The sequence below is a fragment of the Adiantum capillus-veneris genome, chromosome 2 (assembly GCF_014529385.1).
Source record: "Adiantum capillus-veneris isolate H3 chromosome 2, ASM1452938v2, whole genome shotgun sequence".
In the NCBI taxonomy this organism is placed as follows: Eukaryota; Viridiplantae; Streptophyta; class Polypodiopsida; order Polypodiales; family Pteridaceae; genus Adiantum; species Adiantum capillus-veneris.
This window is the reverse complement of record NC_140932.1, coordinates 157,842,213-157,867,479: the sequence shown is the minus strand read 5'-3', so window position 1 is coordinate 157,867,479 and position 25,267 is coordinate 157,842,213. Positions and strand designations below refer to the sequence as shown.

Below are 25,267 nucleotides of genomic sequence, written 5' to 3'. Positions count from 1 at the left end.
CGAAGGAAGAGCCAGTTTGTAGGCCAGTTTGTAGAACAGACCACAATATCTAGCTGAAAGCTTATAATGCTTTCCTGTTCGCATAGTCTTGGAATCCTTGGGTATCTTCAGATAGACCCATTGTCCCACATCTAGAGTCCTTGGAGACCTCTTTTGATTAGCATAAGTAGTGACTCGATCACGAGCCGTTCTTATACTATCCTTAGCCAATTCGAGCATTTCTTGCATGTCATACAGGAAATCACGAGCTTGGCGTTCCTTGACTTTCTCTAAGCCAATAGCAATTGGGGATTTAGGCTCAAATCCATACATCAGCATGAACGGGCTAAATCCAGTAGCAAAATGCTTGCTACTATTATAGGCAAACTCTAACTGTGGAAGATACCTTTCCCAATCAGATTGCCTGTGAGAGACATAGGCTCTCAACATGTCCTCTAATGTTTGATTCATCCTCTCAGTTTGTTCGTCGGACTCAAGATGGTCAGAAGACGACATACTCAACTTCGTCTGAAGATGAGCAAACACATCTCGCCAAAATCGGCAAGTGAACTTAGTATCTCGATCACTGACGATATCCTCTGGGAGACCATACAACTTATAAAGCTGATCGACAAATAAAACCGCCAACTCATGGTTTTTTACTGCCAACTTCGTTGGCCATTTTTGTGATTCTATCGACCTCAACCCAAATAGCGTCATTGCCCCGACTAGTATTTGGCAAACAACGATAAAGTCCATGGAAATACTCTGCCACTTGGCATCTGGGATTTCCAATGGATGTAGCAGGCCAGCTTTCCTAAGGCGCTCTGCCTTATTGACCTGACACTGAACGCATCTCTTCACATAGCTCTCTATGTAAGAGCGCATCCTTGGCCAATAGAAATATCGCTTGACCAAAGCCAAAGTTCTCTGGATGCCTGGGTGCCCAGCGCTAGGAACATCGTGGCATTCGCACAAAATCCTTTGTCGAATCTCATCGATTTCCGGCACGCAGACTTTACCATTTCTGAACAATCGTCCACCTCTAATGGAATATTGTCGCTGTCTCGTCTCTCCAGCATGACTCACTTGGGTCTCCGGATCACCCAAGCTTGTATGCGAGTCATGCCCCGCTTCGACCTCATTCCATATCTTGCCAAAATGGCCATCGGAACGGCATAGCCCTCGGAGAGAGAGAGAGAGAGAGAGAGAGAGAGAGAGAGAGAGAGAGAGAGAGAAATCCGTCGAGATTTCAGCCATAGACAAGGCATTAACCTCAGGAATCCTACTGAGTGCATCGGCAACTCAATTGCTGGATCCTAACAGGACGTCCATCCTGATATAATGCCGCACCAATAGCTAGTGATCCGTTTCAACCACAAACGGTTTGCTAGGATCCACAATTTGCAATATTGGCGCAATAGTCACCAAGTGCTTTAGTGTCCGAAAGCTCTCGTCGAGACGCTCATTCCAAACAACAGGGGGATTACTCCTACAGTGAGGACCCGAAGTCTTCGGCCCTTTCACCCCTCCTTTTAAAAGTTGCGTAAGCAGAGTAGCAACTTTAGAGTAATCCTTGATAAACTTACGAAAGAATCCAATAAAGCCTAAAAAGGACTTTACTTGGCATACATTCTTTAGAATGGGCCAATTTCGCACTTTATCCAATTTTTCAGGGTCGACGCGAATTCCATCGCGAGTAATGATGTGACCCAAGTACAGAAGCTCTTTCTTAAAGAATTCACACTTAGAAGCCTTAGCATAAAGCTTCTCAGTTCTCAGTACTTCGAGAACAGTGCGTAAATGCGCTAGGTGCTCAGGCAAACTTCAGCTGTACATCAAGATATCATCGAGAAATACAACAACGAAGTTGCCTAAAAATGGTCTCAGCAGATCATTTATCATCTGCTGAAACGTAGCGGGAGCATTGGTCAAACCAAAAGGCAAGACCAAAAACTCGTAGTGACCATAACGCGTATGGAAGCCTGTCTGTGGAATATCTTCCAGTTTGATCCGTATCTGATGATAGCCTGATCGCAGGTCTATCTTCGTAAAATACAACGCTCCATGGAGCCGATCTATCAGATCGTCCATGCGCGGGAGCGGATACTTGATCTTGACAGTGAGCTTATTCAACCCCTTGTAATCCACGCGGAAGCGCATAGTGTTATCCTTCTTTCGAGAAAGTAGCATTGGCGCTCCCCACGGGGATTTGCTAGGCCGAACAAAACCCCTGTCGAGATAATCCTTCAGCTGTCGCTGAATCTCGTCCTCCTCGGTTTTACTAAACCGATAGGGTTGCTTTGAGAAGGGCTGACTACCAACCACCAACTCAATGCCATGATCTACTCCTCTCAAAGGCGGCAAGCCAGGATGTAGATCATCAGGAAAAACATCCTTGAAATCAGTCATGATTTCGCGGATAAGATTGGATTCATTGGAATCCCCAAGTTCAACAGAAGAACATGAAACATTTGTCACAAAGTGATGACGTGGCGAACAGCAGAAACCCTAATTTCTGCCAGAAACCCTACTTTCCGAAAATCGCGGAGGCTTTTTTTTTTTTTAATTTAATGATGAGCGGCGCGAATCTTGCTTTTTCTCTACGCAATGAGAAAGAGAGACAGAGAATGCTTTTGCTTTCAAGTTTTGACTCTCTGTGAGAGAGAGATAACAGTTGCTTTTGATTTGAAGCTTTTGGGGCTCTGCTTTTGGGCATCCCTTGTAACCTTTAAATTAGTAGTGAGGGCCTCACTTCTTAGAGCATCTGGACGCAGAGTCTGAGAGTGAAACCGACCCACTCTCTTGTACTTTGAACTGATTAATACAAAAAGGAATACCGAAAGGGACGCCAGTCTTTGGGGCCAATATCTCTAGGCACGGAACTCCGTCGGGCCAGTGCAAATCTATTGTGATCTGTGAATTGTTTGAAGTGGTTATTTGGTGCTGTCGCGATTGATTATTGACTTGGAGTGTCCAAGTCTGTTACAGTGGTATCAGAGCACGGCCGATTTCTCTTCTATGGGAAATCCGATCCCCAATTTTTTCCGCGGCACCTATGGCTTCAAGCAATGATCAATCGACTCCCTCTACATCTGGAGATGCGAGTAGGGATCACAATGAAGATTCCGGCAAGAGTATGGCCCGCCTAGGCCTACTCAGGCGGAGCAGCAAGAGATGGAGCGTCGTCAATTGATTGGCGATGCAACAAAGATGATGCTCAATTTTGCCAAGGACCCCAAGATGGCAAAATATATGAATCAGACCTCTTTGGAAGAGGTACAGACAGAGTGGCAGAGAACCACAACACCACCCACGAAACCCGCTCTCAAGAAACCTTCTGCTCACAAGAAATATTCAGAGAAGGAATTAGAAAAGGTGGTTGATGCGCGGATTGCTCAGCTTTTTGACCCACAAAAGAAAGCCAAAAAGCACGGCAAAAACCAGAAGAAAAGCATTGACTTCCCTGGATATTTGGGTCGTCAGTCGACTTTTGACAAGGCAAAGAAACAGAAGAAGCGTGTTCGATTTGAAGGAGTACCCAGTTCTTCTTCTTCTTCTTCTGACAGTTCTTCTAGCTCTTCAGATTCGAGCGAAGAAGACAAAAAACGTAAAAAGCGAAGCAAGAAACAACGCTTCGGAAAGGGCAAGAAAAAGGCAAAGAAAGCTAAATCTCGCCCAGAGACTGACAGTTCTACTGAGGACTCGTCTACAGACAGCTCAGATTCTGATGACGGAAACTTTTATGCGAACAAGAAGACTTTTTATAAAGCCAACCAGTATGACTTTCTGGAAGATAAAAGCAAGAAAGTCTGAGAGTTTAAGGAAGGTGGACACTCGATCAAATTTGATACTTTTTCAGGATACTCAGATGCTTCGAAGGCTTTGTCTTTTATACAGCAGTTTGACATCGCTTTCGCGGGAGGACGCTACTCAGAGCACTCCACGATTCCGAGAGCTGCCTCTTATTTTAAGGGGAATGCTCTCACTTGGTGGTCCACTCTTCTCTTAAACAAGACTGCGCCAGTTAAATGGCTGAAATTTAAGAAGCTTTTTATTTCTTCTTGGTTGACGCAAGAATATGAACGAGATTACGAGCTGCTTGGAACCATCTTCGGATGACCAAGAAAGACACAATCGATGCTTATTGTGAAAGATTCTGGAACTCTTTTCTACCCGCCTCTTCATTCAAGAAGATCTCGTTAAGAGAACAGATTGAGCGGTTTACCTTGGGTCTACCTACAGAGATCCGAGATCACTGCTTGGAACAAAAGTCAGCTTCTATTCAGGAGTTGATGAGTCATGCGAAGCGGGGCTTTGCCATTCATTCTGGCAATCTGACCTAACCCACAGATGAGGCCATGACACAACGAGCCGAGCAGACTTCTGGGAATGAAAGTAGAAAGAAAAAGAGCAAACCAGAGAAAAAGGATGCACGACCCAAGCTTACTCCTGAGGAGAGAGCTCGCTTCATCAGAGAGGGGAAGTGCTTTGGATGTGGCGAACATGGACATATCTCCGCGAAGTGCCCTCAACAGGCACCGAAAGAACAGAATGATAAGAACGACAACAGGCCTGAGAGTTCGAGAGCAGCTGAGGAACGTGGCAGAAAAGGCAGATAAAAAGCAGAACTGGTACCACATGGCGTGGGACATGAACCGAATTAAATGAATGAAAGTACAAACCTTGCCGGTTTTGGGGCAAAGTGAAGGATCAGGAAGCTCTTTTGAAGGAGCCAAGGCCAACTTCTTTTTACTTGGAATTGGCGGCTCGATTTGGAATTACGTCCGACAGACTGACGCCATATGCGAAGGTAGTTCGACTGGCACCCGGATGGGATGTTGCCATTACATTGAGCATTGGCAAACTTCGTTTGCAATGACAGGGGTGTTCAGGGCCTGGACTGACGTTCTACTCGGAATCCCTTGGTACCACCAGAACTACGCCGTGGTTGACTACCGGGCCGAGAAAGCGATTTTGACAAATGAAAGGCTCAGAGATTGTACTTGATGAACTTCAGTTTCTTTACTCATTCTTTTGGGAGAGAATTGAACGATGGATAAAGGTTGAATATGTTTTGACCTGAACAAAAGAACGCCAAGATTTTTCTCCACACTCATGCCGGTTGCTTTCTAGAGGGTCTGAAGATCATACCATTGACTTGATACCTAGAAGCACGTCACCGAACTGGCACCTTACCGTGTGAGCCGAGTAAAGATTGAAAAGATTATGAACCAAGTGAACGACCTCTTGAAAAAGGGTCTTGTCCAACCTGGTACTTCATCATACTGCTCTCCACTCTTGTTGGATTTGAAGAAAGATGGATCTTGGAGAATGTGCATTGATTATAGAGCTCTCAACAAAATCACCATCAAGAACAGATTTTCGATTCCTAGGATCGATGATATACTCGACAGGTTACAGGAATCCTCGTGCTTTAGCAGGATTGACTTGAAGAGTGGATATCATCAGATCCGAATCGCGTCGGAAGACGTCTACAAGACAGCTTTTCGGACGACTTTTGGGTTATTTGAGTTTTTGGTGATGCCTTTTGGTTTAACCAATGCTCCTGCGACATTTAACCGGATGATGGACAGGATTTTTCGAGAGCACAGGCTATTTGTTGGCACTTTCTTTGATGATATCATTGTTTTCTCCAAGAATGAGGCAGAACACAAAGATCATCTGCTTCAGAGATAAACTTTTTGGGACACTTTGTCTCAGCAGCAGGAGTGCAAGTGGATTCGGACAAGATAGAGACTATACGTGATTGGCCCGATTGGAAGAATGTCCATGAAGTTGGAAGCTTCTTAGGACTGTGTTCGTACTGCACACGGTTCATACGAAAGTTTGCAGACGTTGCTTCCCCTTTGCATATCTTGACACAGAAAGGAGTACCTTTCTCGTGGGGATCCACAGAGGTGACTGCCTTTCATACCTTGAAAGTGAAATTGACTATAGGACCTGTTTTGACTGTGCCGGACTTGCAGAAGTCATTTGAAGTATATTGTGATGCTTGTGGTCGTAGTCTGTGCGGTCTTGATGCAAGAAGGCCATGTCATAGCTTATGAGAGCCGATAGTTCTCTAGGCCGGAGATGACAGCACAGATATATGAGAAAGAGATTTTGGCGGTTATCCATGCTCTTACTCAGTGGCGACATTACCTACTCGGAGCGGATTTTACTGTCTTTGCAGACCATCAGAGTTTACGCTACTTCTTGTCATAGAAGCAGCTTTCGGAAAAGCAGATGCGGTGGGCAAACATCTTGTCACAGTTTCACTTCCAGATTGTCCACGTGCAGGGACAGAAGAATGTGGTGGCAGATGCTTTGTCTCGGAAGCCGTTGGTTCTCGCTATTTCCACGATACATCATAGGAGCTTCGAGGATATGGTCGATCAGTATGCCACAGACATAGATTTTGCAGATATTTTCACACGGATACGGGATGGGGAGACAGTAGCTGGATACTCCCTTCAGGAAGGCCACTTGATGAAAAAAGACTGTTGTGCGTTACACAACCGTTGAGGGCAAAGGTTATGACTGAATGCCACTGTCCACCTTCTACGGGTCACTGCGGCATTGCTACCACCATGAAGGGGGTAGAGAGATACTTCTTTTGGGCCGAGACTCAAAAAAGATGTGGAAGAGTTTGTGCGCAGTTGCTTAGTACGCCAGAAGGTCAATTTTGACAGGCATAAGGCACAGGGATTGTTAAAGCCTTTACCCATACCCACCTACCCCTAGAAAAGTATTGAAATGGATTTCATTTTTTATCTCCCGGGAACACAGAATGATCACGATGATTTTCCGATTACATGGCACGTCTGAGACGATTGTCTCAGACAGAGACCCCAGATTTATGAGTTTGTTTTGGTAGGTAATTTGGGAGAACATTGGCACGCAGTTGCAATTCTCGTCATCGTTCCACTTGCAGACTGACGGGCAATTTGAGATTGCCAATTCAGTGATTTTAGATTTATTGAAGTCTTGTATCTCGGATCAGAAGACTCAATGGGAAAAGAACTTACCTTTGGTGGAATTTGCCTACAATAACACGATACACTCTTCGAGGGGGAAGACGCCATGTGAGATTGTTGAAAGCGTTGCAAAGGTTCATCCTTCCTGAGCACGAAAGATTAGATATTTGAAGCGGATGAATATTCGCGAGATTTGGATACGGCTTTTGCCAAGGTTCGCGAGACTTTGCAAGAGTCTCAAGAACGACAGAAAAAGGCAGTGGATCGCCATCGTCACGATTTGAAATTGAAGGAGGATGATTGGGCGCTCTTACGTTTTGAGAAGGCACGCCTACGAAAGAAAAAGGGAAAGGAGAGGCTTTTTTTTCAAAGCTTAGTATGCGATACTACGGACCTTTCCAGAACACTGAAAAGATAAATGATGTCTCCTTCCGATTGAAACTGCCAGATACTTGGAGGATTCACAATGCATTGCATGTGAGTCTCTTGAAACCTGTTAAGGGTGATGTGTCTGATGATGGGGAGCTTGATGAGCAACCCGAAGTGGAAGAAAACAAGGAGATCCTTGTTCCTGAACAGATTTTGGCACATACGATACGAAGAAAGGTAAAGTCTGAAGGCGGTTCTTGGTTAACTTCAAGAACTTTCCTACATTTGATGCGAAGTGGATGGAGGAGGAGGACCTAGCAGATACTCCTCGGATTGTGAAACTTTACCTCGATGTTTTGGTTTAGCATAGTCTACTCCAAACGGAACCCAGAATTCAGCTTGGCTGGAGATCTGGTGCAGTGGGATGCACAAGAGGGAAGTCACTCCACTCCTTTGTCAAAGGATGCCCTTATTTAGATGCTAGAGTCACTGATGTCTCTTTGAGCTTCAGGGATACTGAGAGCTGACAGTATTCTGCTGTATGACTTTATGAAATGGAATTCCTGATAATGATACTGATTTGTTCTTGACTTCTTGTGAGTGTAAGAATTGATAGACGAAATGACTGCAACATTTTGGTCTACTTGATCTCGAATAGACATGGTTGCAATAGGGATTAGTCAATCGGACATCGATGACGTCCCGATTGGACCTAGATGTGATTGCTAGCTACATTGCCGATAAATCATGCTCTAAGATCCGAATGAATGTTGAATGTCATGTGATGTCCTGTGATGTCTGGTGATGTCGTGTGATGTGACTGTCGATTTTGTACATGTGCTAGATGTGTGTTCCTAGTACGTAGGTACTAACAGTCAGTGTCTGCTAAGACGGTTTATGGCTTTTGTCAGTTTTGCAAGCGTAATCGCGGTCGATTACAATGCTTTCAAGAGGGGGGTATGTCACAAAGTGATGATGTGGCGGACAGCAGAAACCCTAATTTCTGCCAGAAACCTAAAAATTCCTGCAAACCCTAATTTCTACCAAAAACACTAATTTTTGAAAATCGCGGAGGCTTTTTTTTTTTTTTTAAATAAATGATGAGCGACGCGAATCTTGCTTTTTCTCTACGCAATGAGAAAGAGAGAGAGAATGCTTTTGCTTTCAAGTTTTGACTCTCTGTGAGAGAGAGAGAACAGTTGCTTTTGATTTGAAGCTTTTGGGGCTCTGCTTTTGGGCATCCCTCATAACCTTTAAATTAGTGGTGAGGGCCTCACTTCTCAGAGCATCTGGACGCAGAGTCTGAGAGTGAAACCCGACCCACTCTCTTGTACTTTGAACTGATTAATACAAAAAGAAATACCGAAAGGGGTGCCAGTCTTTGCGGCCAATATCTCTAGGCACGGAACTCCGCCGGGCCAATGCAAATCTATTGTGATCTGTGAATTGTTTGAAGCGGTTATTTGGTGCTGTCGGGATTGATTATTGCCTTGGAGTGTCCAAGTCTGTTACAACATTTTTACGAAATTCAATGACAGAAGTACCAATACTAATGAATCAAACCAAGTAGATGGTACACATTGATAAAAGTCAACATCATAAGACTTTATTTCTTTATACATTTCCAAAGCAGTAACAACTGGTATTGCAAAACTATTATTAACAAACTTCTGATTACAAAGCGACACAGATACATGAGGCATGTTCTGCTTAACAAAAACAAGAGAGTGATGTACATAGTCTATATACAATGAGTCTTGTTTATCATAAAACCATGGAATTCCTAAAATAACATCTGCTCTGTCCAAGCGCATGATGTGGAAATCCAGGTTCTCTTTGTAATCAGCCAGCTCAAGCGACAAGTCTGGAACAATCCGATTCCATACATCCGTATCCACATCACGAGCCATCTTCACGCGATACTCACGGTCACTGTCCCGCGTCCGCAGGCTCAGTTTCTGCACCAATTTTGCATCCACAAAATTGTGTGAGCTTCCATTATCAAGGAGAACGGTCACGTTGTGACCATTGATCTTCTCGAGGAAACGGAGAAGATCGTGCTTATCAAACACTTTGGTGCTAAAAGTACAATTAGTGCATAAACTGTGCGCTAAATAATGGATTTCAACTTGAACAACATCAGAGTTACCTGAGATCTCGTGAATCTGAACCGAAGGACGACCTTGCGGTTTCGTGTCTTCTTCCTCTTGGGGCAATCCTTGATTTGGTGACCTGTCTGGCCACATCCGAAACAAGCCCCCTTCTTCATTGCATCAGCAACTGAAGCATTTCTGGCTTTCTTCTTCTCCTGAGAAGATCTCGGCGGTGATTTGGACTTATGCTGGAATCGGGGTCGCTTCCTCGAAGCACCCTCACTGGATTGATGGTCTGCAGTTCTTTTCTTCTCATAGTTTGCTCCATTTATCAAATGAAACGTCCTCGCCTTTGCCACTGCATCCTCGACGTCAGTCGGGGCTTTATCCTTAATTAAGGCCCAACGGTAATCCTCATGCAATCCTAGCAGATACATGTGCACAACGTGCGTAGAATCCACCTTGCAGAAGGTGAGCGCCTCTTTGAAAGCTGTCGTATACTTATCAAAAGACAAAGTTTTCATCGAAAGACTCTACAGTTTGGCATAAGCTTTCAAAGGGTCTATTTTGGCGAAATCCCTCTTGAATTTCACACAAAAGTAAACCCACGTCATAGGCTTCTCTGTCATGTCGCGCCACCAGGTAAGCGCCTTACTGCACAGATAGAGAGGAATCGTCTGAATCCTCCGTTCATCATGCTCCCCATGGAGATCAAAGTATATGGTCCACTGGTGCAGCCAATTATTTATGGCCAGTTCCGTACACTCTTCCCCTGAGAAAGTTGTAGTTTTGTACGGAATCGTGGCAGTCGGACCACCCTGTGAGTGAATGCCCAAAAGCAGCAATCTGCGTCCGCAATTGCTGGAGATGGGTTTCGTCCGCGGAAATACGCGCAATCGTCGACTGAGCCATATTTTCGAGAGTAGAGAGTCTGGAACTGAGCCCCTGCACGACCCCTTCGAGAGAGGCCAAGCGAAGGTTCGTCTGAACATTCGCGTTTTCCAGAGCAATAGCACGCTGGTCGAAACTCTGGAGAGTACTTGTAATCCATGTGTAAAGAGCATGCGTGAATGGAATTTGGATATTACCTAGCGCGTCGTCAGGCTGCACATCTGAGCTGGAGGAATCCATGGCGAAGTGCGTGAAAAACTGGAAGTTTCACGTGAAACCGGGCCTTTTCTCCACTTTTCGGTCGCGAAAAGTTGAAGTACGAGGAGCTCCACGCATCGACGTGAGCGTCTGAAGGCGAGCAGGTGATGGCGGGAGCGCGAGAGCACGGGCAGGTGAGAGAGAGGAAGCGCGAGAGAGAAGTAGAAGACTTGAGAAATGAATTCTCTGTAAGCTCTGCAAATGTCTCTAAGTGAGTTTTTTAGTGAAGTACAGGTTTCAGACCTATTTATAAAAAAAAAGGTCCAAATTTAAAAGGGCCTGGCCATGACTTAAAATAAGGGTGTCTCCCCCTTCTTTTAAAAATCCAGCGCTAACTCAATCAGCAACGTAAAATAAACCAACGCAAGGTCTCCAGCGAAGGCTAATAGAAATCCAGCGTTGGGCTGCCGTACAGAGGCCGCGTGGAGGTGGAGAGCAAGCGCACGCGTGTAGAGTTGGGGAAAAAAAAAACTTGCTCGTACCCGCGTATGCTGTACATGCGATGAACTGCTAACCAAGCACACACGCTGGAAAAACGAACCTCCACGCTGGCTCTTCCTCTGCAGCAGGTCTTTCGCTTACTCACAAACGAATCCACTTTGTGCTTACAGAGAGAGGTATCCCCTCTCTCTCTCTCTCTCTCTCTCTCTCTCTCTCTCTCTCTCTCTCTCTCTTCGCACAGAGGAGAAGGAGATTACGGAGAGAGTTTAAAGAGGATACTACATGCTGAATTTTAATCTAAAATCAGCCACTTAATGAGTAATTTACCGATTTCATCAAAAACCAGTAAAATCAATAAGTAATCCTCCAATTTTCAATAGTTTCACCTGCCAATTTGCTGATTTTTATCAAAAATCAGCAGCATAGTATTGATTTACGCCTGCAAACATACTCATGAGAAGAAAATAATCAATTAAACAATTATATCATCAAAAATTGCATGAAATAAAGATTATCCGACTCGAACCTATCCGTAGGTGTGCACACAGTCCCTCGTGCAGCCAAGCCGGCTCTGATACCATGAAACGAACAAGGAGAAAAGATCTCCCGGCTACACAGACCGCCTACAAATACGCGTCGGACGAACCACCCAACCATAGCCACCATACGGCAGTTCCCCCGTGCTGGGGCCAACGTCCGAGGATGTAGACGTGCAACTGTAAGACCGAGCGTCCCATACCACCCGGCCTCACCTCCTCGAGGTGACCTCGCGCACTCCTAGCCTCACGGGCTCACCACTGGCACTCTGCCAGTGGGGGTCGATAACTGTAAATGAGGCCTTGGCCTCCCTTTTATAATAATGGCCGGCCACACTAGCCATGTTCACACTACGTCCGCCCGGACACTGGACGGCCATCCCGACGGCATCTGGGCTAGATCTCCTCTCCTGTGAGCGGGACATAACAGTCCGGGCTGGGAGATATTCAACGACTCCCTCATCACTCCTCTCACATAACCTAAAAAGGTCCGAGCCGGGAGATATAGAGACCTTTTACAACCAAATGCCCCCCAGACCGCAGCCTACGTTGTTTGGAGGTACTGAGAGTAACCACTGCTCAGACTTCTTAATACTCCTCCCGCATAACCATCGAGGTCCGGGCCGGGAGTCACAATAACAATACTCTCCCCATAAAATAACCACAAGGGTCCAGGCCATGAGTAAAAACGATACTTTTCAATCATCATTTCTCACTACTCCACCCGGGAGTAAAATCACCAATCATTGAAACCAGCATTAAAACCAGAGTCAAACAATTTAAATCGGCACCAAAACAAGTTCAAAACAGATACCATCCATTTCAAACATATTTTAACAAACAATACTTTCTAGCCATAAAGAAAAACAAGTAGAGAGAGTTTATTCGAGGTTTTGTTCAGACGACTGGCTTGTCCTTCTACATCACGGTGATGGTTCGGTTCATGACATCATTCTTGTCGTGCCAAGGCATGCCCAAGAGAACGTCGCAATTGCCGAACTTCATGATGTGGAAGTCAGCTTTTCCATGATAATCTTGAAAAGTCACTGGAAGAGCACCAATGAGCGGTACTACTTTCTAAGTTTGCCCTGTGGCTAGCTCAGCTTCAATTTCTCAACCCTCTCGATCATAATCAAAGTGCATCTGCTTTAAGAATTCTTGATGGATGAAGTTCTCTGTAGCTCCGGGGTCAAAGAAAATAAGGGCTTTGAAGCTATTGACTTTGCCATATGCTCGACACAATTCATTTGTACTCTCAAGGCGTATGCCATAAATATCAGGACCTAGTCCAATAGCGGGTCTAGCTCTCTTAGCAGGAGGTGGCGCTGGGGTTCTGTCGACCGTTGGTGCGGGCGTCGGCTCTTCTGGTCTATCACTGCGTTTGGGACAATTAGAATGATTATGCCCTATTTGAAAGCATCCAAAGCATTGGCATTCTTGTAGTAAGGTGTCTCGTTGTTGAGGCGTCAAACGAGGCCTTTGCGGTTGATTTTTCACGAGACTCTCGAGAATTTGTTCATTGTTGCCGAGAGTTGTGGTTAGTGGCCGGAGATTCTTCTGTGGTAAACTCTAGCTTTCCCTTCATCAGTTTGTAGCCGACCGCGGCATGGTCCATAAGTTCTTGCATGGTGGAGACCTGCTTGGATAGACAATATTCTTGCAATGGTGATGGTAGTCCAATGGTATATCGCTCGCATTGGGCCTCCAAGGGAACAGATCTAAAGAAGGACACCAGAAGATACACGTCGAGAAACCTTTGGTTATATTCGTCCATGGTTTCGGTGACAAGCATTTTCAAGTTGCCCCACTTTGCCAAAATCCGGACTTCAAACATAGAGGTCATGTAACTACGTGCAAAAACTGTCTTGAAAGCTTGCCAGGTCCTTGGAGCATGCGGTTGCGTCGCGATTGAACTCCACCATTGCATAGCATTATCTTTAACAACTCCTGCTGCTCGAGAAATCTTGGATTCTTCTGTATAGTTCCCTAAAGCATAGATGCGTCGAATTGTTGTAGGAACTGCAATGCTTTCTTGCGATCTTTCACCCCGGAAAATGTGAAAAATTTGACTATCGTGCCGCCATCTTTGAAATCTTTGGGTTGGTTAGGCGCATATCCCAGGTATGGATAATAAGGGTATCCATATGGGCTCCAACCATTGTAGCATGGTGGCGGTGGTGGGTGGTGGTGGTGGAGGTGGGGGCAATGGCGGCAGCAAAGACGGTTTGTAAGGTGCAACAGAATGATTGTTTGCGCTTTGCTCAAGATGAGTGCTCCGAACTGTGCTCAAGGTTCCTTTTGTTCTTATGGAAGGGAGAGCCTTCCGTTCTTCATGAGAGAATGCTACGATCACAACAAAGTGAATGGACACTGTGCGTGCAAGTGTATGAGACTGAGAGATAGAGAGAGAAGAGAGGTATGCCACCAGAGACGTAAAACCCTCCTCCGAAGGCCCCACTCTCGTCGGCGATAGTGGTCTACTTATGATTGCACAATCTGGTACAAATGGTATGCATGAAACTGATGCAAGTCTAGGCTATGTCGACGGTGACGACAAAGTCGACCTAAGGGCTGAAATCTGCAATCTTTCTACTGCTGTCCAAAAACGCTATGGGCTAAAAACTGCTAATCTTCTATCTGCTGAATTCTGACTCTATGTCGATGACGACGATGCGACGACGACGCGCTGAAAACGCAGATGCTGAAATCTGCGTTTTCTGGGCTGAAACTGTAAACCAGGCGAAAACTGACAGTACGGCAAGGAACTGCTGCGGGAAGGTGAGATCTGCGAGGTTCGGGACTTGATCTACAGGTGCTAACTGCTGAAAACTGAAAACGCTAATGGTTCTTGACTTTTGCGTCGCAATGAAATTGCAAAACGCTAGGATGTGTAGCAGATGCAAAAACGCTAGGGCTGAAAATCTGTGCTTCTGTCGCCGTGGCTCTGCAATTGCAAAAACACTAGGCTGATCTGAGGTGCTACTGTTGCCGGGATCCGCAAAGGCAAAACGCTGGCTGATCTTGTGATGAAACGCTAGGTGATGCTGGATCTGCAAAACGCTAGGTCTCCTTTGGGGGGGGGGAGGGGGTGTCTGCTGAGAAGTTGCCTGTCGAGCGTGGAGCTCCTGCTGCCTCTTCTGCCAAATAGTGCTAGCTCTAGTTTGCTTATATACAAACTTAGCAAAATTACCCTACCTACTTTTGTTGGAAAGTCACTTAAATTAATAAGTGAAAAATGCCAAAAATAGGTAAATTAGGCTAAATGCACTGGAAAATTCCCCTGATGGAATCTGATGGATTCTGAAGGGAATACTGATGATCATGCTGTGTGCAACCAGAGGATATGCATCTACACTAGTGACTAGGCATGCACGGTCTACGAATAGACTCACAAAAGTACCAGATCACTTCTAAATCTAGACTGACTGGACTGACTGAACACTTGTCGTGTTGTAGCTTGTCCACGGACACATAAGGTAGGATGTGTCACGTGACATCCCCTCCTTTTCAAAGTGAGGTACTAGTACCGAACTGTATGGCGTCGAGGGAGATCGCCAATAGCATCCGGAATCCTAGAAGGGACTCTTCGCCGGCCCACTCTGATGTGTGGGTCATGCGGTACTTGAACTTCATAAAGGTCTGCAACACTTGCTTCTTTGGGCCACGTCGAAAGCAAGAGTCTTCTGTGGCTCCTTCGATGCTTCAACTTCGTCTAGAGTCCGGCTTCTTTCTTCTTCAAGAATCTCCATGGCTGAAAATTCCCAACACAAAAACATGAACATATCCATTCCATGTAAAGTGAATGGAAAAAATCTTGTCTTCCTCAAAGACTATGCATGCAATGTAGATGAACCAATAGACAGAGTGCTAAACCGTTCACCACATACACGCAAACAATGAGATCGAATCTTTCTCTTATGATCTAGAGCAATCAACTTTACCAATTCACAACGGAAATGCTCATGCTTCGTGCTTTTACTTTTATGTGCTCTTTCTACAACTGTGTCATGCCAAGGAAGAGACATGGAATGTGACTTCCTTACATACATACTTTTCAGCTTTTCAGGAACAATCCGCATACATTCGTGCTCATTCATGAGTGAAACGTGCTCAACGTACAATATGTCATGCCTAGTAAAAGGGATCACATAAAGACGCTTACTAAAATACAGGAAACGATCACAAATGAAACACTCGATCAATGCGTGCTGACTAATCATGCGAACACATAATACTTCCTGTGAGGGTTCTTTGGACCTAGGCTCAAGAGCCAAGATCGGTTCTTCCTGAATAATCGAATCGTCCTGTGGGGGTTCTTTGAACCTCGACTCGAAAGCCAAGATTGGTTCTTCGTGATTGGTCAAATCTACAACGAGGTTAGCTTCGCTAGAAAAAGCATCAACTAACTCATCATCCTTGTGAACAATCACATCATCTTCATGCAACTCATCATGCTTGTGAGAAATCACATCTTGATCATGCAAATCATCATGCTTATCAGTGTCATCCAAATCATCATGCTCATCATTATCATTCAAAACACCATGCTTATCATCATGCAAATCATTGTCATTCAAATCATCATGCTTCTCACAATCATGCAAATCCTGTGTGTCATGCTTTGGAGAAGAAGAGACTGAGAGAGTCTTCTTTTCCCGATCCTGTTGCATCTATGCCTACATTTGAGAAAAGAATCGCAACATCTCTTGCATTCTTGCTTTGGTCTCGCGATCAAATCTTGCTTGACTTTCTTTTTCTTCCAAGTTGTACTGACGCTCTATGGCTGCCATTTCTTCTTCGTAGGCCTTTCTGTCTGCTTCTCTTGCTTGGTCCAACTCCTCCATAGGAGTTAGCGCAATCTTTGACGTAGATGGGGAAGGGGGAGGGTCGGAAAAACCTCCTGGTGGGGAGAATTCTTCTTCGCCTCTCTCATGCTCATCACCTCCAAGCGAAGTATCCATTCCGCTTTGAGTGATGACCATTCTGAAGTCATGGATGTGTGTACGAGTATGGAACAGCCATGTCATCATCAGCAAAGAGTGTATGTGTGTGTGTTGTGGCACGCCACGCCACCAGTTTGTGACACTATCCTCACCAACAAACATCTTTAACACATGTGTTGTTGTCAGCCATATTAAAAGATGCACCTGATGTGAAAACTGCCTGAAAAGAGGAGAAACGAAGCAGGAACAACATGTGCTATATAGCACAAACCGTAGAAGACTGTAAGGGACCTGCTATGCAAAAAACGGGCACTGACAGAAATTCTGCACAAAATGACGAAATAGCCTGTGCAGTAATGCATGTAGTGAAAACGAAGGCCGAAATGAGCCCGAATCAGAAATCTGAGCAGACTGAGCTCTTTGAGCCTTCCCGAAATTTTCGTTGACCTACGAATGCAAAGGTCATAGAAATCGGAGAAAGTGAGGAGGCGTGTGCTCGAGCTGCTGGCGACTAAGCTCGGGAGGACACAACCTACTCTGATACCAATGTTGGAATTAGGGTTGCAGGAAAACACACAGCTTGGAGAAGACGAAGGAAGTTCAAGGCACACAACAGAGAGTATATTACTTCGTGTGCAATGGAAAGATAGATAGCCCTAGAATGATGGGCGTATATACAATGCACGGGGCAAAAAACCTCCTAGTGAGGGTAAAAATGCCCCGGCGGTCCTAAGTGTGTTCACACACATCACTACCACATGTATATGGTGATAGTATGCTTGATTAAAATGTGAAAAGAAAATATATGAATCTCATAGTAGCAATATTTTTGATAGATCATGACATCCATGAAAAGATCAGTGCAGTCTGGATGTGATTGCTAAATACATACAATGATCATGATTTGTATCTGAGACCCTCAACAAATGTGACTGATGTCTTTGTAGAAGTGCTTGATTGGAGGACATGAATACATAGAGTCAATGTCTACTGAAGGAAGTTTTTGTCCTAAGCTATTTTGCAGGCTTAATCAAGGGCGATCACAATTTTTTCAAGAGGGGGAAATATCACAAAGTGATGACGTGGCGTGCCCAACTAGAAAGAAATGGCCAAAGAACAGAGGAAGTTCTAAACCTAGAAAGAATAGACAAGGGGCCTAAACTGAAAAGAATGAGGGATTTCTATTGAACCCGAAGAGCAGAGGAAGTTCTAAACCTGAGGAGCCTAAACTGAAAAGAATGAGGGATTCCTAAAATCCTAGTCCCACCCAACTTATGAAGCACCGGCCGAGGGTGCCTAAAACTCTAAAAGAAAGCTTAATCTCTGAGCCGTAAAACGTGCTGACTGATGACGTGGCAAGGTTGTACCATCGCTGACGTGATAGACTGTACAAAAATTCCGATTTTTGCATTGTGTACTTTGCGAGCATAATAATAAAGAAATACCGAAAGGGGCGCCAGTCTTTGGGGCCAGTATGTCTTGGCTCGGAACTCCGCCGTGCTGTGTTGACTCTCCCTTTCTCTCTCTCTCTCTCGTCAAGTTAAGTGATTTTGCAGTTTTTGTTCGTGTGTTGCTATTAAGTTCTCGCTTGGAGTGCTTGTAAGAGCCAGCCAGTGCAATTTATGAAAATCAGCGTTTTAGGCCCCTCAGCCCGTGCTCATAAGTTGGTAGGGGGTTAGGATTCTAATCCCTAACCCCTTGGGACCCTCGACCCATATTCCCGGTTCGATGCCTCTGAGTTTTTACACTCTAACCCCCTGTCCTCTCGGCAAGTTCCTTCCAATTGGGCATGCCATATCACCAACTTGTGACACAACAAGTGCAGATCATAGAAATTTTTGGACTCTCTCAAGAAGGCTCAACAGCAAGACACTCAAGGAAACAAGGACAAGATGCCTAAGAAACCAACAAGTCTCAAGAGCGAAGTGCTCAAAACAACCTAGACAATGCACTCAATTCCAACCATTCGCTCTCTCTTCTTAAAACACTCATTAAGGATCTATTCCATCTTCATCATACTCTCCAAGCATCTTCTCAAAGACAAAAAAAAAAAATTGCATTTGATCTATTGAAAGATAATAAGGTAATATTGTGAAAGAGAACACGAAGGGAACTATGTATACATAGCAATTGATATATAAATTTTGACACAACCTCTCATAGATGACAGCCTCACACACCCTAGCCCCTTGGAGGCTCCTCGCTCATGGCGTTTTGAATAAAACATTCAAAACCGTGTCATTTCGGCAAGATAAGCTCTTATAGACCATAGACTTCCACACCCTAGCCTCCTAGAGGCTTCTGCTCACCCATGCGTGATTCAAGCCTGGCCAACAAACATGAAGCATAAAAAAGACTTCATCCATCAATGAAGGCCATGCAAGATCACTCATGGACACCACAAAGCAAGCAGGTACGTGGTCTTTTCCAAGCAGGCACTTGGTCTTTGCCAAGCCGCCACGTCTCGGGTTGTCTCCTCTGAATTTTCAACTGAAGGTCTAGTGATTGAAAGTGTAGGTAGGGCATTCCAAATGCGCTTTCGGTTGTGCGTGAATGAAGCAATTTGCAATGGTAGTGATAATTATGAAAAAAAAAGCCCAGAATTCATACCACACAGGCTTCGTGTCCCAAACACTCTCGTATTCCAAGGAGAGTTCGTTTAGAAAAACCTCCATATCCTGTACAGTGGTTCCATCATCGTCCAAGTTGGGAGGAGGGGATGGCGAGGCGAAAGGGGTGATGTGCGGCCTGCTACTAGCATTCACATTCCCTCTTCTTCTTCTGCAGCTGCTGCTGCACGGCAAGAATGAAGAAGACAATGAAATGGGCACTGTAAGCGAGCACGCCTTCCGCGAAACAAATGCTAGAGGTTTACTTGAAAACACATCCACTGCATGACTCGAGGTCGCCATGACTGATGATGGTACTTTTATTAAAGAATTTTCTTTCTTAAGAATTTTCTCTCACTGATACTACTGGGAGAGAGAGTAGACAACCTCCCAGTAGAATTTTCTTTATCATGGCAACCTACTACTTGCTCTACTTTCAATTTTCAATACATAGTATCTTCCCAAGATGCTTCTAACATCTTGAATTAGCTTCAAAAGCACCATTAATCCTTAGGATTTGACCTCAGCCCGTAGACACTGAAAAGACAAGCTTAACCACTAGGCTATTCGCCTTGGCTGCCCTTAGGGCTCCCTTAAGCACTAAAAAAAACAAATTACGCCCCCGCCCCCCCACCTACCCTACCTTACCCTACCCCCCCCCCCCCCCCCCTTTCTCCTTTCGCTTTTTTTCCCCAGCCTTCCCTTTTCCTTTCTTTCCCCCCCCCCCCCCTTTCTCCTTTCGCTTTTTTTCCCCAGCCTTCCCTTTTCCTTTCTTTCCCCCCCCACCCCCCCCCCCCAAACTAATTAATTAATGGTTTGCAAAAAACTCGTTTTGGCTACCTACTGGGAGAGTAGAAAAGAAATTCATTACTTCGAAGATGCCTTGGCATCTACATAAAGTGAAACGTATTCGAGGGTAAAAGCGAAGTAAGAGGCGGTTTCCATGTGTATCGGACACCCACAAGGAAAAAGCACAACCAGGAAAAGTGGTTCATAACGGAAGACATATCCATTAATTTATTGGTAAGAAATAACCCACGCCATAGACCATCTTCGGAAAGCATCGCAAACACAGAGTGTTGAATGAAACAAGAGCAGAGTAGAAGATTACAAGTTGCGACAAACACAGCTGCAAAGAGTGTCAACGGTAAAATTTATTGGTAACATTATTTAATCTGGTTACAATTGCATTGAGCCTGTTAAGCTGCACCTTCAATGATGTGACCTCAGTGCGCAAGCATTGTATCTGCTCTTGCAATTGGGAAATTTGTACGTCTGTTACATTCACTTCGTTCTCGCTAATCATATTTTTTAAGTTATCTACAGAATTATGAATGAAAGTGCAGAGAGTAGTCGAGTCTTCGGGAGTGTCTCCACACAGCCGCCGCCACATTTGTAGGAGCACATCATGCAGTCTGTCGAGTGTTCCATCATCCTCCAATGTTGGTGGCTCCGGTGCATGTGTGTCTGCACTATCCCGAGGGCTAGACTGCTCCATCGACCCTGCAAAAAATGAAGAAATGTTTTAGAGGAAAATGCAACAACAGTAGCTGTCGGGGAAGCGATTCTAATATGTTATATACATCATTTTAGCTAGCAATAGTAGTGACTCCGCGTCTAGTGAGGAGTGGGATGAACTCTGCGCCGAGAGCTGCATCCTCTTCGTCCTCACTATCCAGCACAACTATTTTTTCTTTGCCTTTTACAGTTGAACAGTTGCGATGAATCCCTCGCAAGCATCTGCGCGAAGAGATGTGTCCTCTTCCTCCTCACTGTCCAACACAACAACTTTCTCTTTCCCTTTAAAAGTTGAAGGATTGCCGACTAGTCCTTCATGAGCATCTGTCCGATAGACAACTGCAGTTTTCCCTTCATCGCTGACAACAGGTTGCAAATCATTAACAAAGTTAGCAGTCACATTCATCATTACAACACAACTAATGTTAACGAGAACAGATCAATCTACCTATGGGTTTCTTGCCATCTTCTCAGGAACCAATCGATGCGAGGTTTTGCGTTCGTGTAAGCCTCGTCAAGAACAAAAATATCAATCACATCTTGATATGTTGTAGAAGAAGGGAAAATCATGGTTTGCCATAATGCTTTGATCTTTTTCAACGGCATTCCACGGCCGTGAAAAGGTGTTATCCACGAGGAAGACGGATAGTACTTGCCAGACTTTAGCATATGGTGCAACGTTGATAAAAAGTTGTTAGCAATTTGGTGCCTCAAGTGGAATTTCCAATACATAAGTGCACGATAAAAAATATTCGCATGCGTTAGACAGACTCTATTTTTTAACTCATCTGCACCATACTGTGTGTATAGTTCAATTCCTTTGTTGATGTCATCAACTGTTACATTATGCGAGAAGTTCTGATAATGTGGTTGATCCATATCTTTCATACAATACCCCAGCATACCATGAAAGGTGTGCATGTTCTTTTGCTTGAGGGCACGACAGAGAATATTCGCTCCGATGGGACTATGAATATCCCATCTTAGGTACTGCTTTATTTTCTTGCTTACTGCAATAATCGAAGTCGCCATGATCCGAACAACCATCTGAAAGTGGAGGTGGAAGACGGTGCCACCACGCTCGATCGAGCACATGCCAGCGACTGCCTCCTCCTCCACAAAGGCTTTCAACCTTGGAAAAATAGCAACATCCACATCACTACCCCCTGTACACACCGTTATGCTCAACTCGAGCATCTTCCTGGGTTTGCTGCCTTCGGTACGCGCCATTCTCTCTTCTTCCGAGAGCCTAGGCCTCCCTCGAGATCTCTTTTAACTAGAGGGTTGTACATCTCCTGACCTCGCAAGATTCTTCATCCTTCCCATTTCACAACAATCCTAAAGATACAACCCACTGAACTACGACATGTAAACGTACACACACACGGCAACAACGAAAGCTTACAAAGAGCAGTTCGATATACCATTTGTAACATTTAATGGCCTAATAACTTATGTGTAGCGGAAATTAGCATGAACATAGTGGGCATTTCATTAGAATAGATTCCTAATGAGAATTACAAGAGTGCTTGGGTGGAGAGAGCAACAAAAAGCATAACACCTAGTTAGATAGCATCAACAATACTTTCAAAAGAGAGAGAAATTAAGCTAATGACAACAGTTGAGGACCGGATTTGCATGGAGCCGGTCCCCCCTCCAAAAGGCTTTGTATTATGGTTTCTCCCATCAAGAGAGACATTGTACAATACAATTCTTTGTGTTCCTTCAAGACTAGCTAGTGCAATGAAGATGAAAGCTTCATGCACTAAGCAAAACACTTAACAAACACAACTTTAATTATCCCCGTTCTCAGACCCAAGACCTCACACACCTTCGAAGATGGTGAGAGCTAGCAGGGTATGAGAGTAGATTGAGAGGAAGAAGGAGTATCTTACGAGAAAGATGTACATCTCCTCACATAATCACTCATATTAGCATAGCTTAGCTTAGTAATTAGCTTGGTAGAGGAGATGAGCATGCATTGAAGCTTGGCTCTTGGTTGAATTTGCATCCACATGCCAAGAGAGTGTTGATGTAGGCTTCTATCTCACAAGCTTGGAGTAGGTGATGAGCTCTCCATTAAAGCTTGGGAAGAGATAGTCTTCTTAGCTTCACGCATAGACTGTGTGTGAGTATGTGAGTGATAATGCCTTGCAAAAATCAGCCCCCTCTCTCTCTTGGGCGAGCCCTCTTGCTAAATGCTCTTGCTCTCATCCCATTGGACCTCCCCAGGGCTAGCCTATCACCATTAAGCAGCATAAGTGATAGCCTTTTGACATGTGTCCCCCTTTCCCCTTTTGTGAGAGCTTTAGGTAATTAAATAATTAAACTAAACTCTCATTAGACCCCTTTGCCTCCTGGCCAATAGGAATCAGGCAAGCCATTGGGCTCCTGAATGCTCATTGGACCCCTTGGGAGACTGCCCAATAGTCTTCTAGGAGACTTAATTCTCATTGGTTCTTTTATTAAGTGTTTTTTTTAATTAATTAAACTAGATTTACTCTAGTTTAAATTTCATTGGTCCACCTCCAAGGCCATCCAATAGGAATTGGGCACACCTTGTGGGAATCTGGGCTAGGGAGTTGACATGTGTCCCTAATTCCCTTTGTGTAAAGGGAGCCTGTGTGTGTGTGTGTGTGTGTGTGACTTTCTCTCTCATCCCCTAGAAAAAGGGCTCACCCCCTCCCATGTAGGGATTGCAAAGACTTTTTTGGTACACACAAAGCATCCAATTTCTCCTAGGTTTGACCTTTGGACACAACCTTTGAATTTTGGAACCTTAGCATTTTGGAAGTCTTAATGGGCTGAACCTTAGGGTCTTTTTAGCCCATTGTTGCACATGGCTCTTTTCAGATGGCCCCCCCCTTTGGATCCCTATTTTCCCTCCTTTGGATCCCTACTGTGGCCGGTTTGCTAGCTTAACCAATATTCTAGCTTTTTCTCCCTTGGAACTTTCCCACATTAAATGATCAGTTTAATATGAGAAAATCATTTAGGAGAATTAGATATTGATTATTATGACATTACCTCTCTCTTGAAATTATAGTTGTCCTCGACTATGGTGTAGAGAAGATAAAGCATGTTCATGAGTCCTTTTCTTAGCGGGTAGAGGATCCCTATGTTACCCTACGACATCATTCCACAATGGATGACTAGTCCATTTGGCACTTGAGAGCCTGAGGCTGCCGCAAGCATGTCTGCACATTAGTCCTATCAGTCTTCCATAGTAGAGTGACAAGCTCTACTTGGTGTTTGGGAGACGTCGTCTCCGCAAACTTGATCTAAGCATGCATACTACTTCATTTTTGTGCACAAATAAAGAAAAAGAGAGTCTTATAAGACAAAAACTTTGTTCATTTTTAACATTTTGTACATTTGCTTACTCTCGGGAAGCATTGTAAGCATTGACAAGGTTTAGGTTATCCTTTAATTGTATGCCTTGCATCCATCCAGCATCTTCAAAAGGATAATTCTTAAACTTAATAAGATATCATCGGATAGTCTTACCGCCTCTTAATACCTTGTCTTCATGTCGGAGAATGGACTCGGGCTGCAGCACCTCCTCTTGGTCCTCGATCTCCGGTGGGTCTTCAATAGTTGGTTCTTGAGGTGGCTTTCCTTTTTAAGGCTTTAATAGGCTCACATGGAAAGCATTGTGTATGAGCCAATGATTGGGCAACTTGAGTTGATAGGCCATCTCGTTGATTGGCCTAAGAATCTGGAAGGGACCATAGTACCTTTTTGCTAGTTTAGCATAGTACTTTTGGTGGCCCGTAGGATTCTTGCCCGTCGTGTGCCTTAATCGAGCCTTGGGAAACTTTAACAAGACCCAATCGTTTTCTTTAAAGGCTTGGGCTCTTTTGTGCTTGTCAGCAGCAGTCTTTTGCCTTTGCTGTGAGATAGAGATAGCATCCTTAATCTTTTGAAAAGATTCTTGTAGGTCTCGGCTATACTCATCTGCAGCGAAGATCTTCCCATGTACCTTAAGTAGCAAGGGACTTTTTAATCTTCCCTCAATTACCTTGAAAGGTGCTTTTCCCGTGGAAGTATGTACAGTGTTATTGTAAGCATACTCCACTAAGGGTAAGTACTTCTCCCATTGGGATCTTTGATCTACTTCCGTTACATAGGCTTTTAGTAGATCGAAAATGGTTAGGTTAGCTATTTCACTTTGGCCATCCGTTTGTGGATGATAGGCCGAAGAGAAGTTTAGCCTTGTCCCTAAATTCTCAAAGAGACCCTTCCAGAAATTACTGGTCATTCTAGGATCTCTATCCGACACTATGGACATTGGCAAGCCATGGTACTTGAAGATTTGTGAAATGAAGAGGGTTGCCATTTGATGGGCTTTGATAGTCTTTTTGATACGTATAAAATGAGCTTGTTTACTGAACCTGTCTACTATCGTCCATATTCCCTTATTCCCATGGATAGACTTAGGCAATCCAAAGATAAAGTCCATGGATATGCTCTCCCATGGTGAATTAGGGATTGGCAAGGGTTGAAGCAATCCAAGTTGCTTCCCTCTATCAAATTTTGTCTTTTGGCATACCACACATTTAGAAACATACTCTTGTATGTTCACTTTCATGGTAGGCCAATAGAAATATGTTTCAATTCCCTTTAAGGTAGACTAAATCCCTCTATGCC

At 44.4% G+C, this 25,267-nt stretch overlaps 1 protein-coding gene and 1 pseudogene across 1 annotated transcript in view; both read right to left on the bottom strand.

The window, feature by feature from the left end:
* LOC147463937 (spindle pole body-associated protein) overlaps positions 1 to 19,467 on the bottom strand; it is a 70,769-nt gene extending 51,302 nt beyond the window's left edge. Inside the window, exon 1 of the mRNA XM_086529770.1 lies at positions 19,101 to 19,467. Coding sequence (XP_086385896.1) covers positions 19,101 to 19,402 — 302 coding nt within the window. The 5' untranslated portion in view covers positions 19,403 to 19,467. The remainder of the gene's footprint in view (positions 1 to 19,100) is intronic.
* A 739-nt stretch (positions 19,468 to 20,206) lies between these two features.
* Positions 20,207 to 21,934, bottom strand: LOC147463936 (uncharacterized; annotated as a pseudogene).
* Positions 21,935 to 25,267: the final 3,333 nt, after the last annotated feature.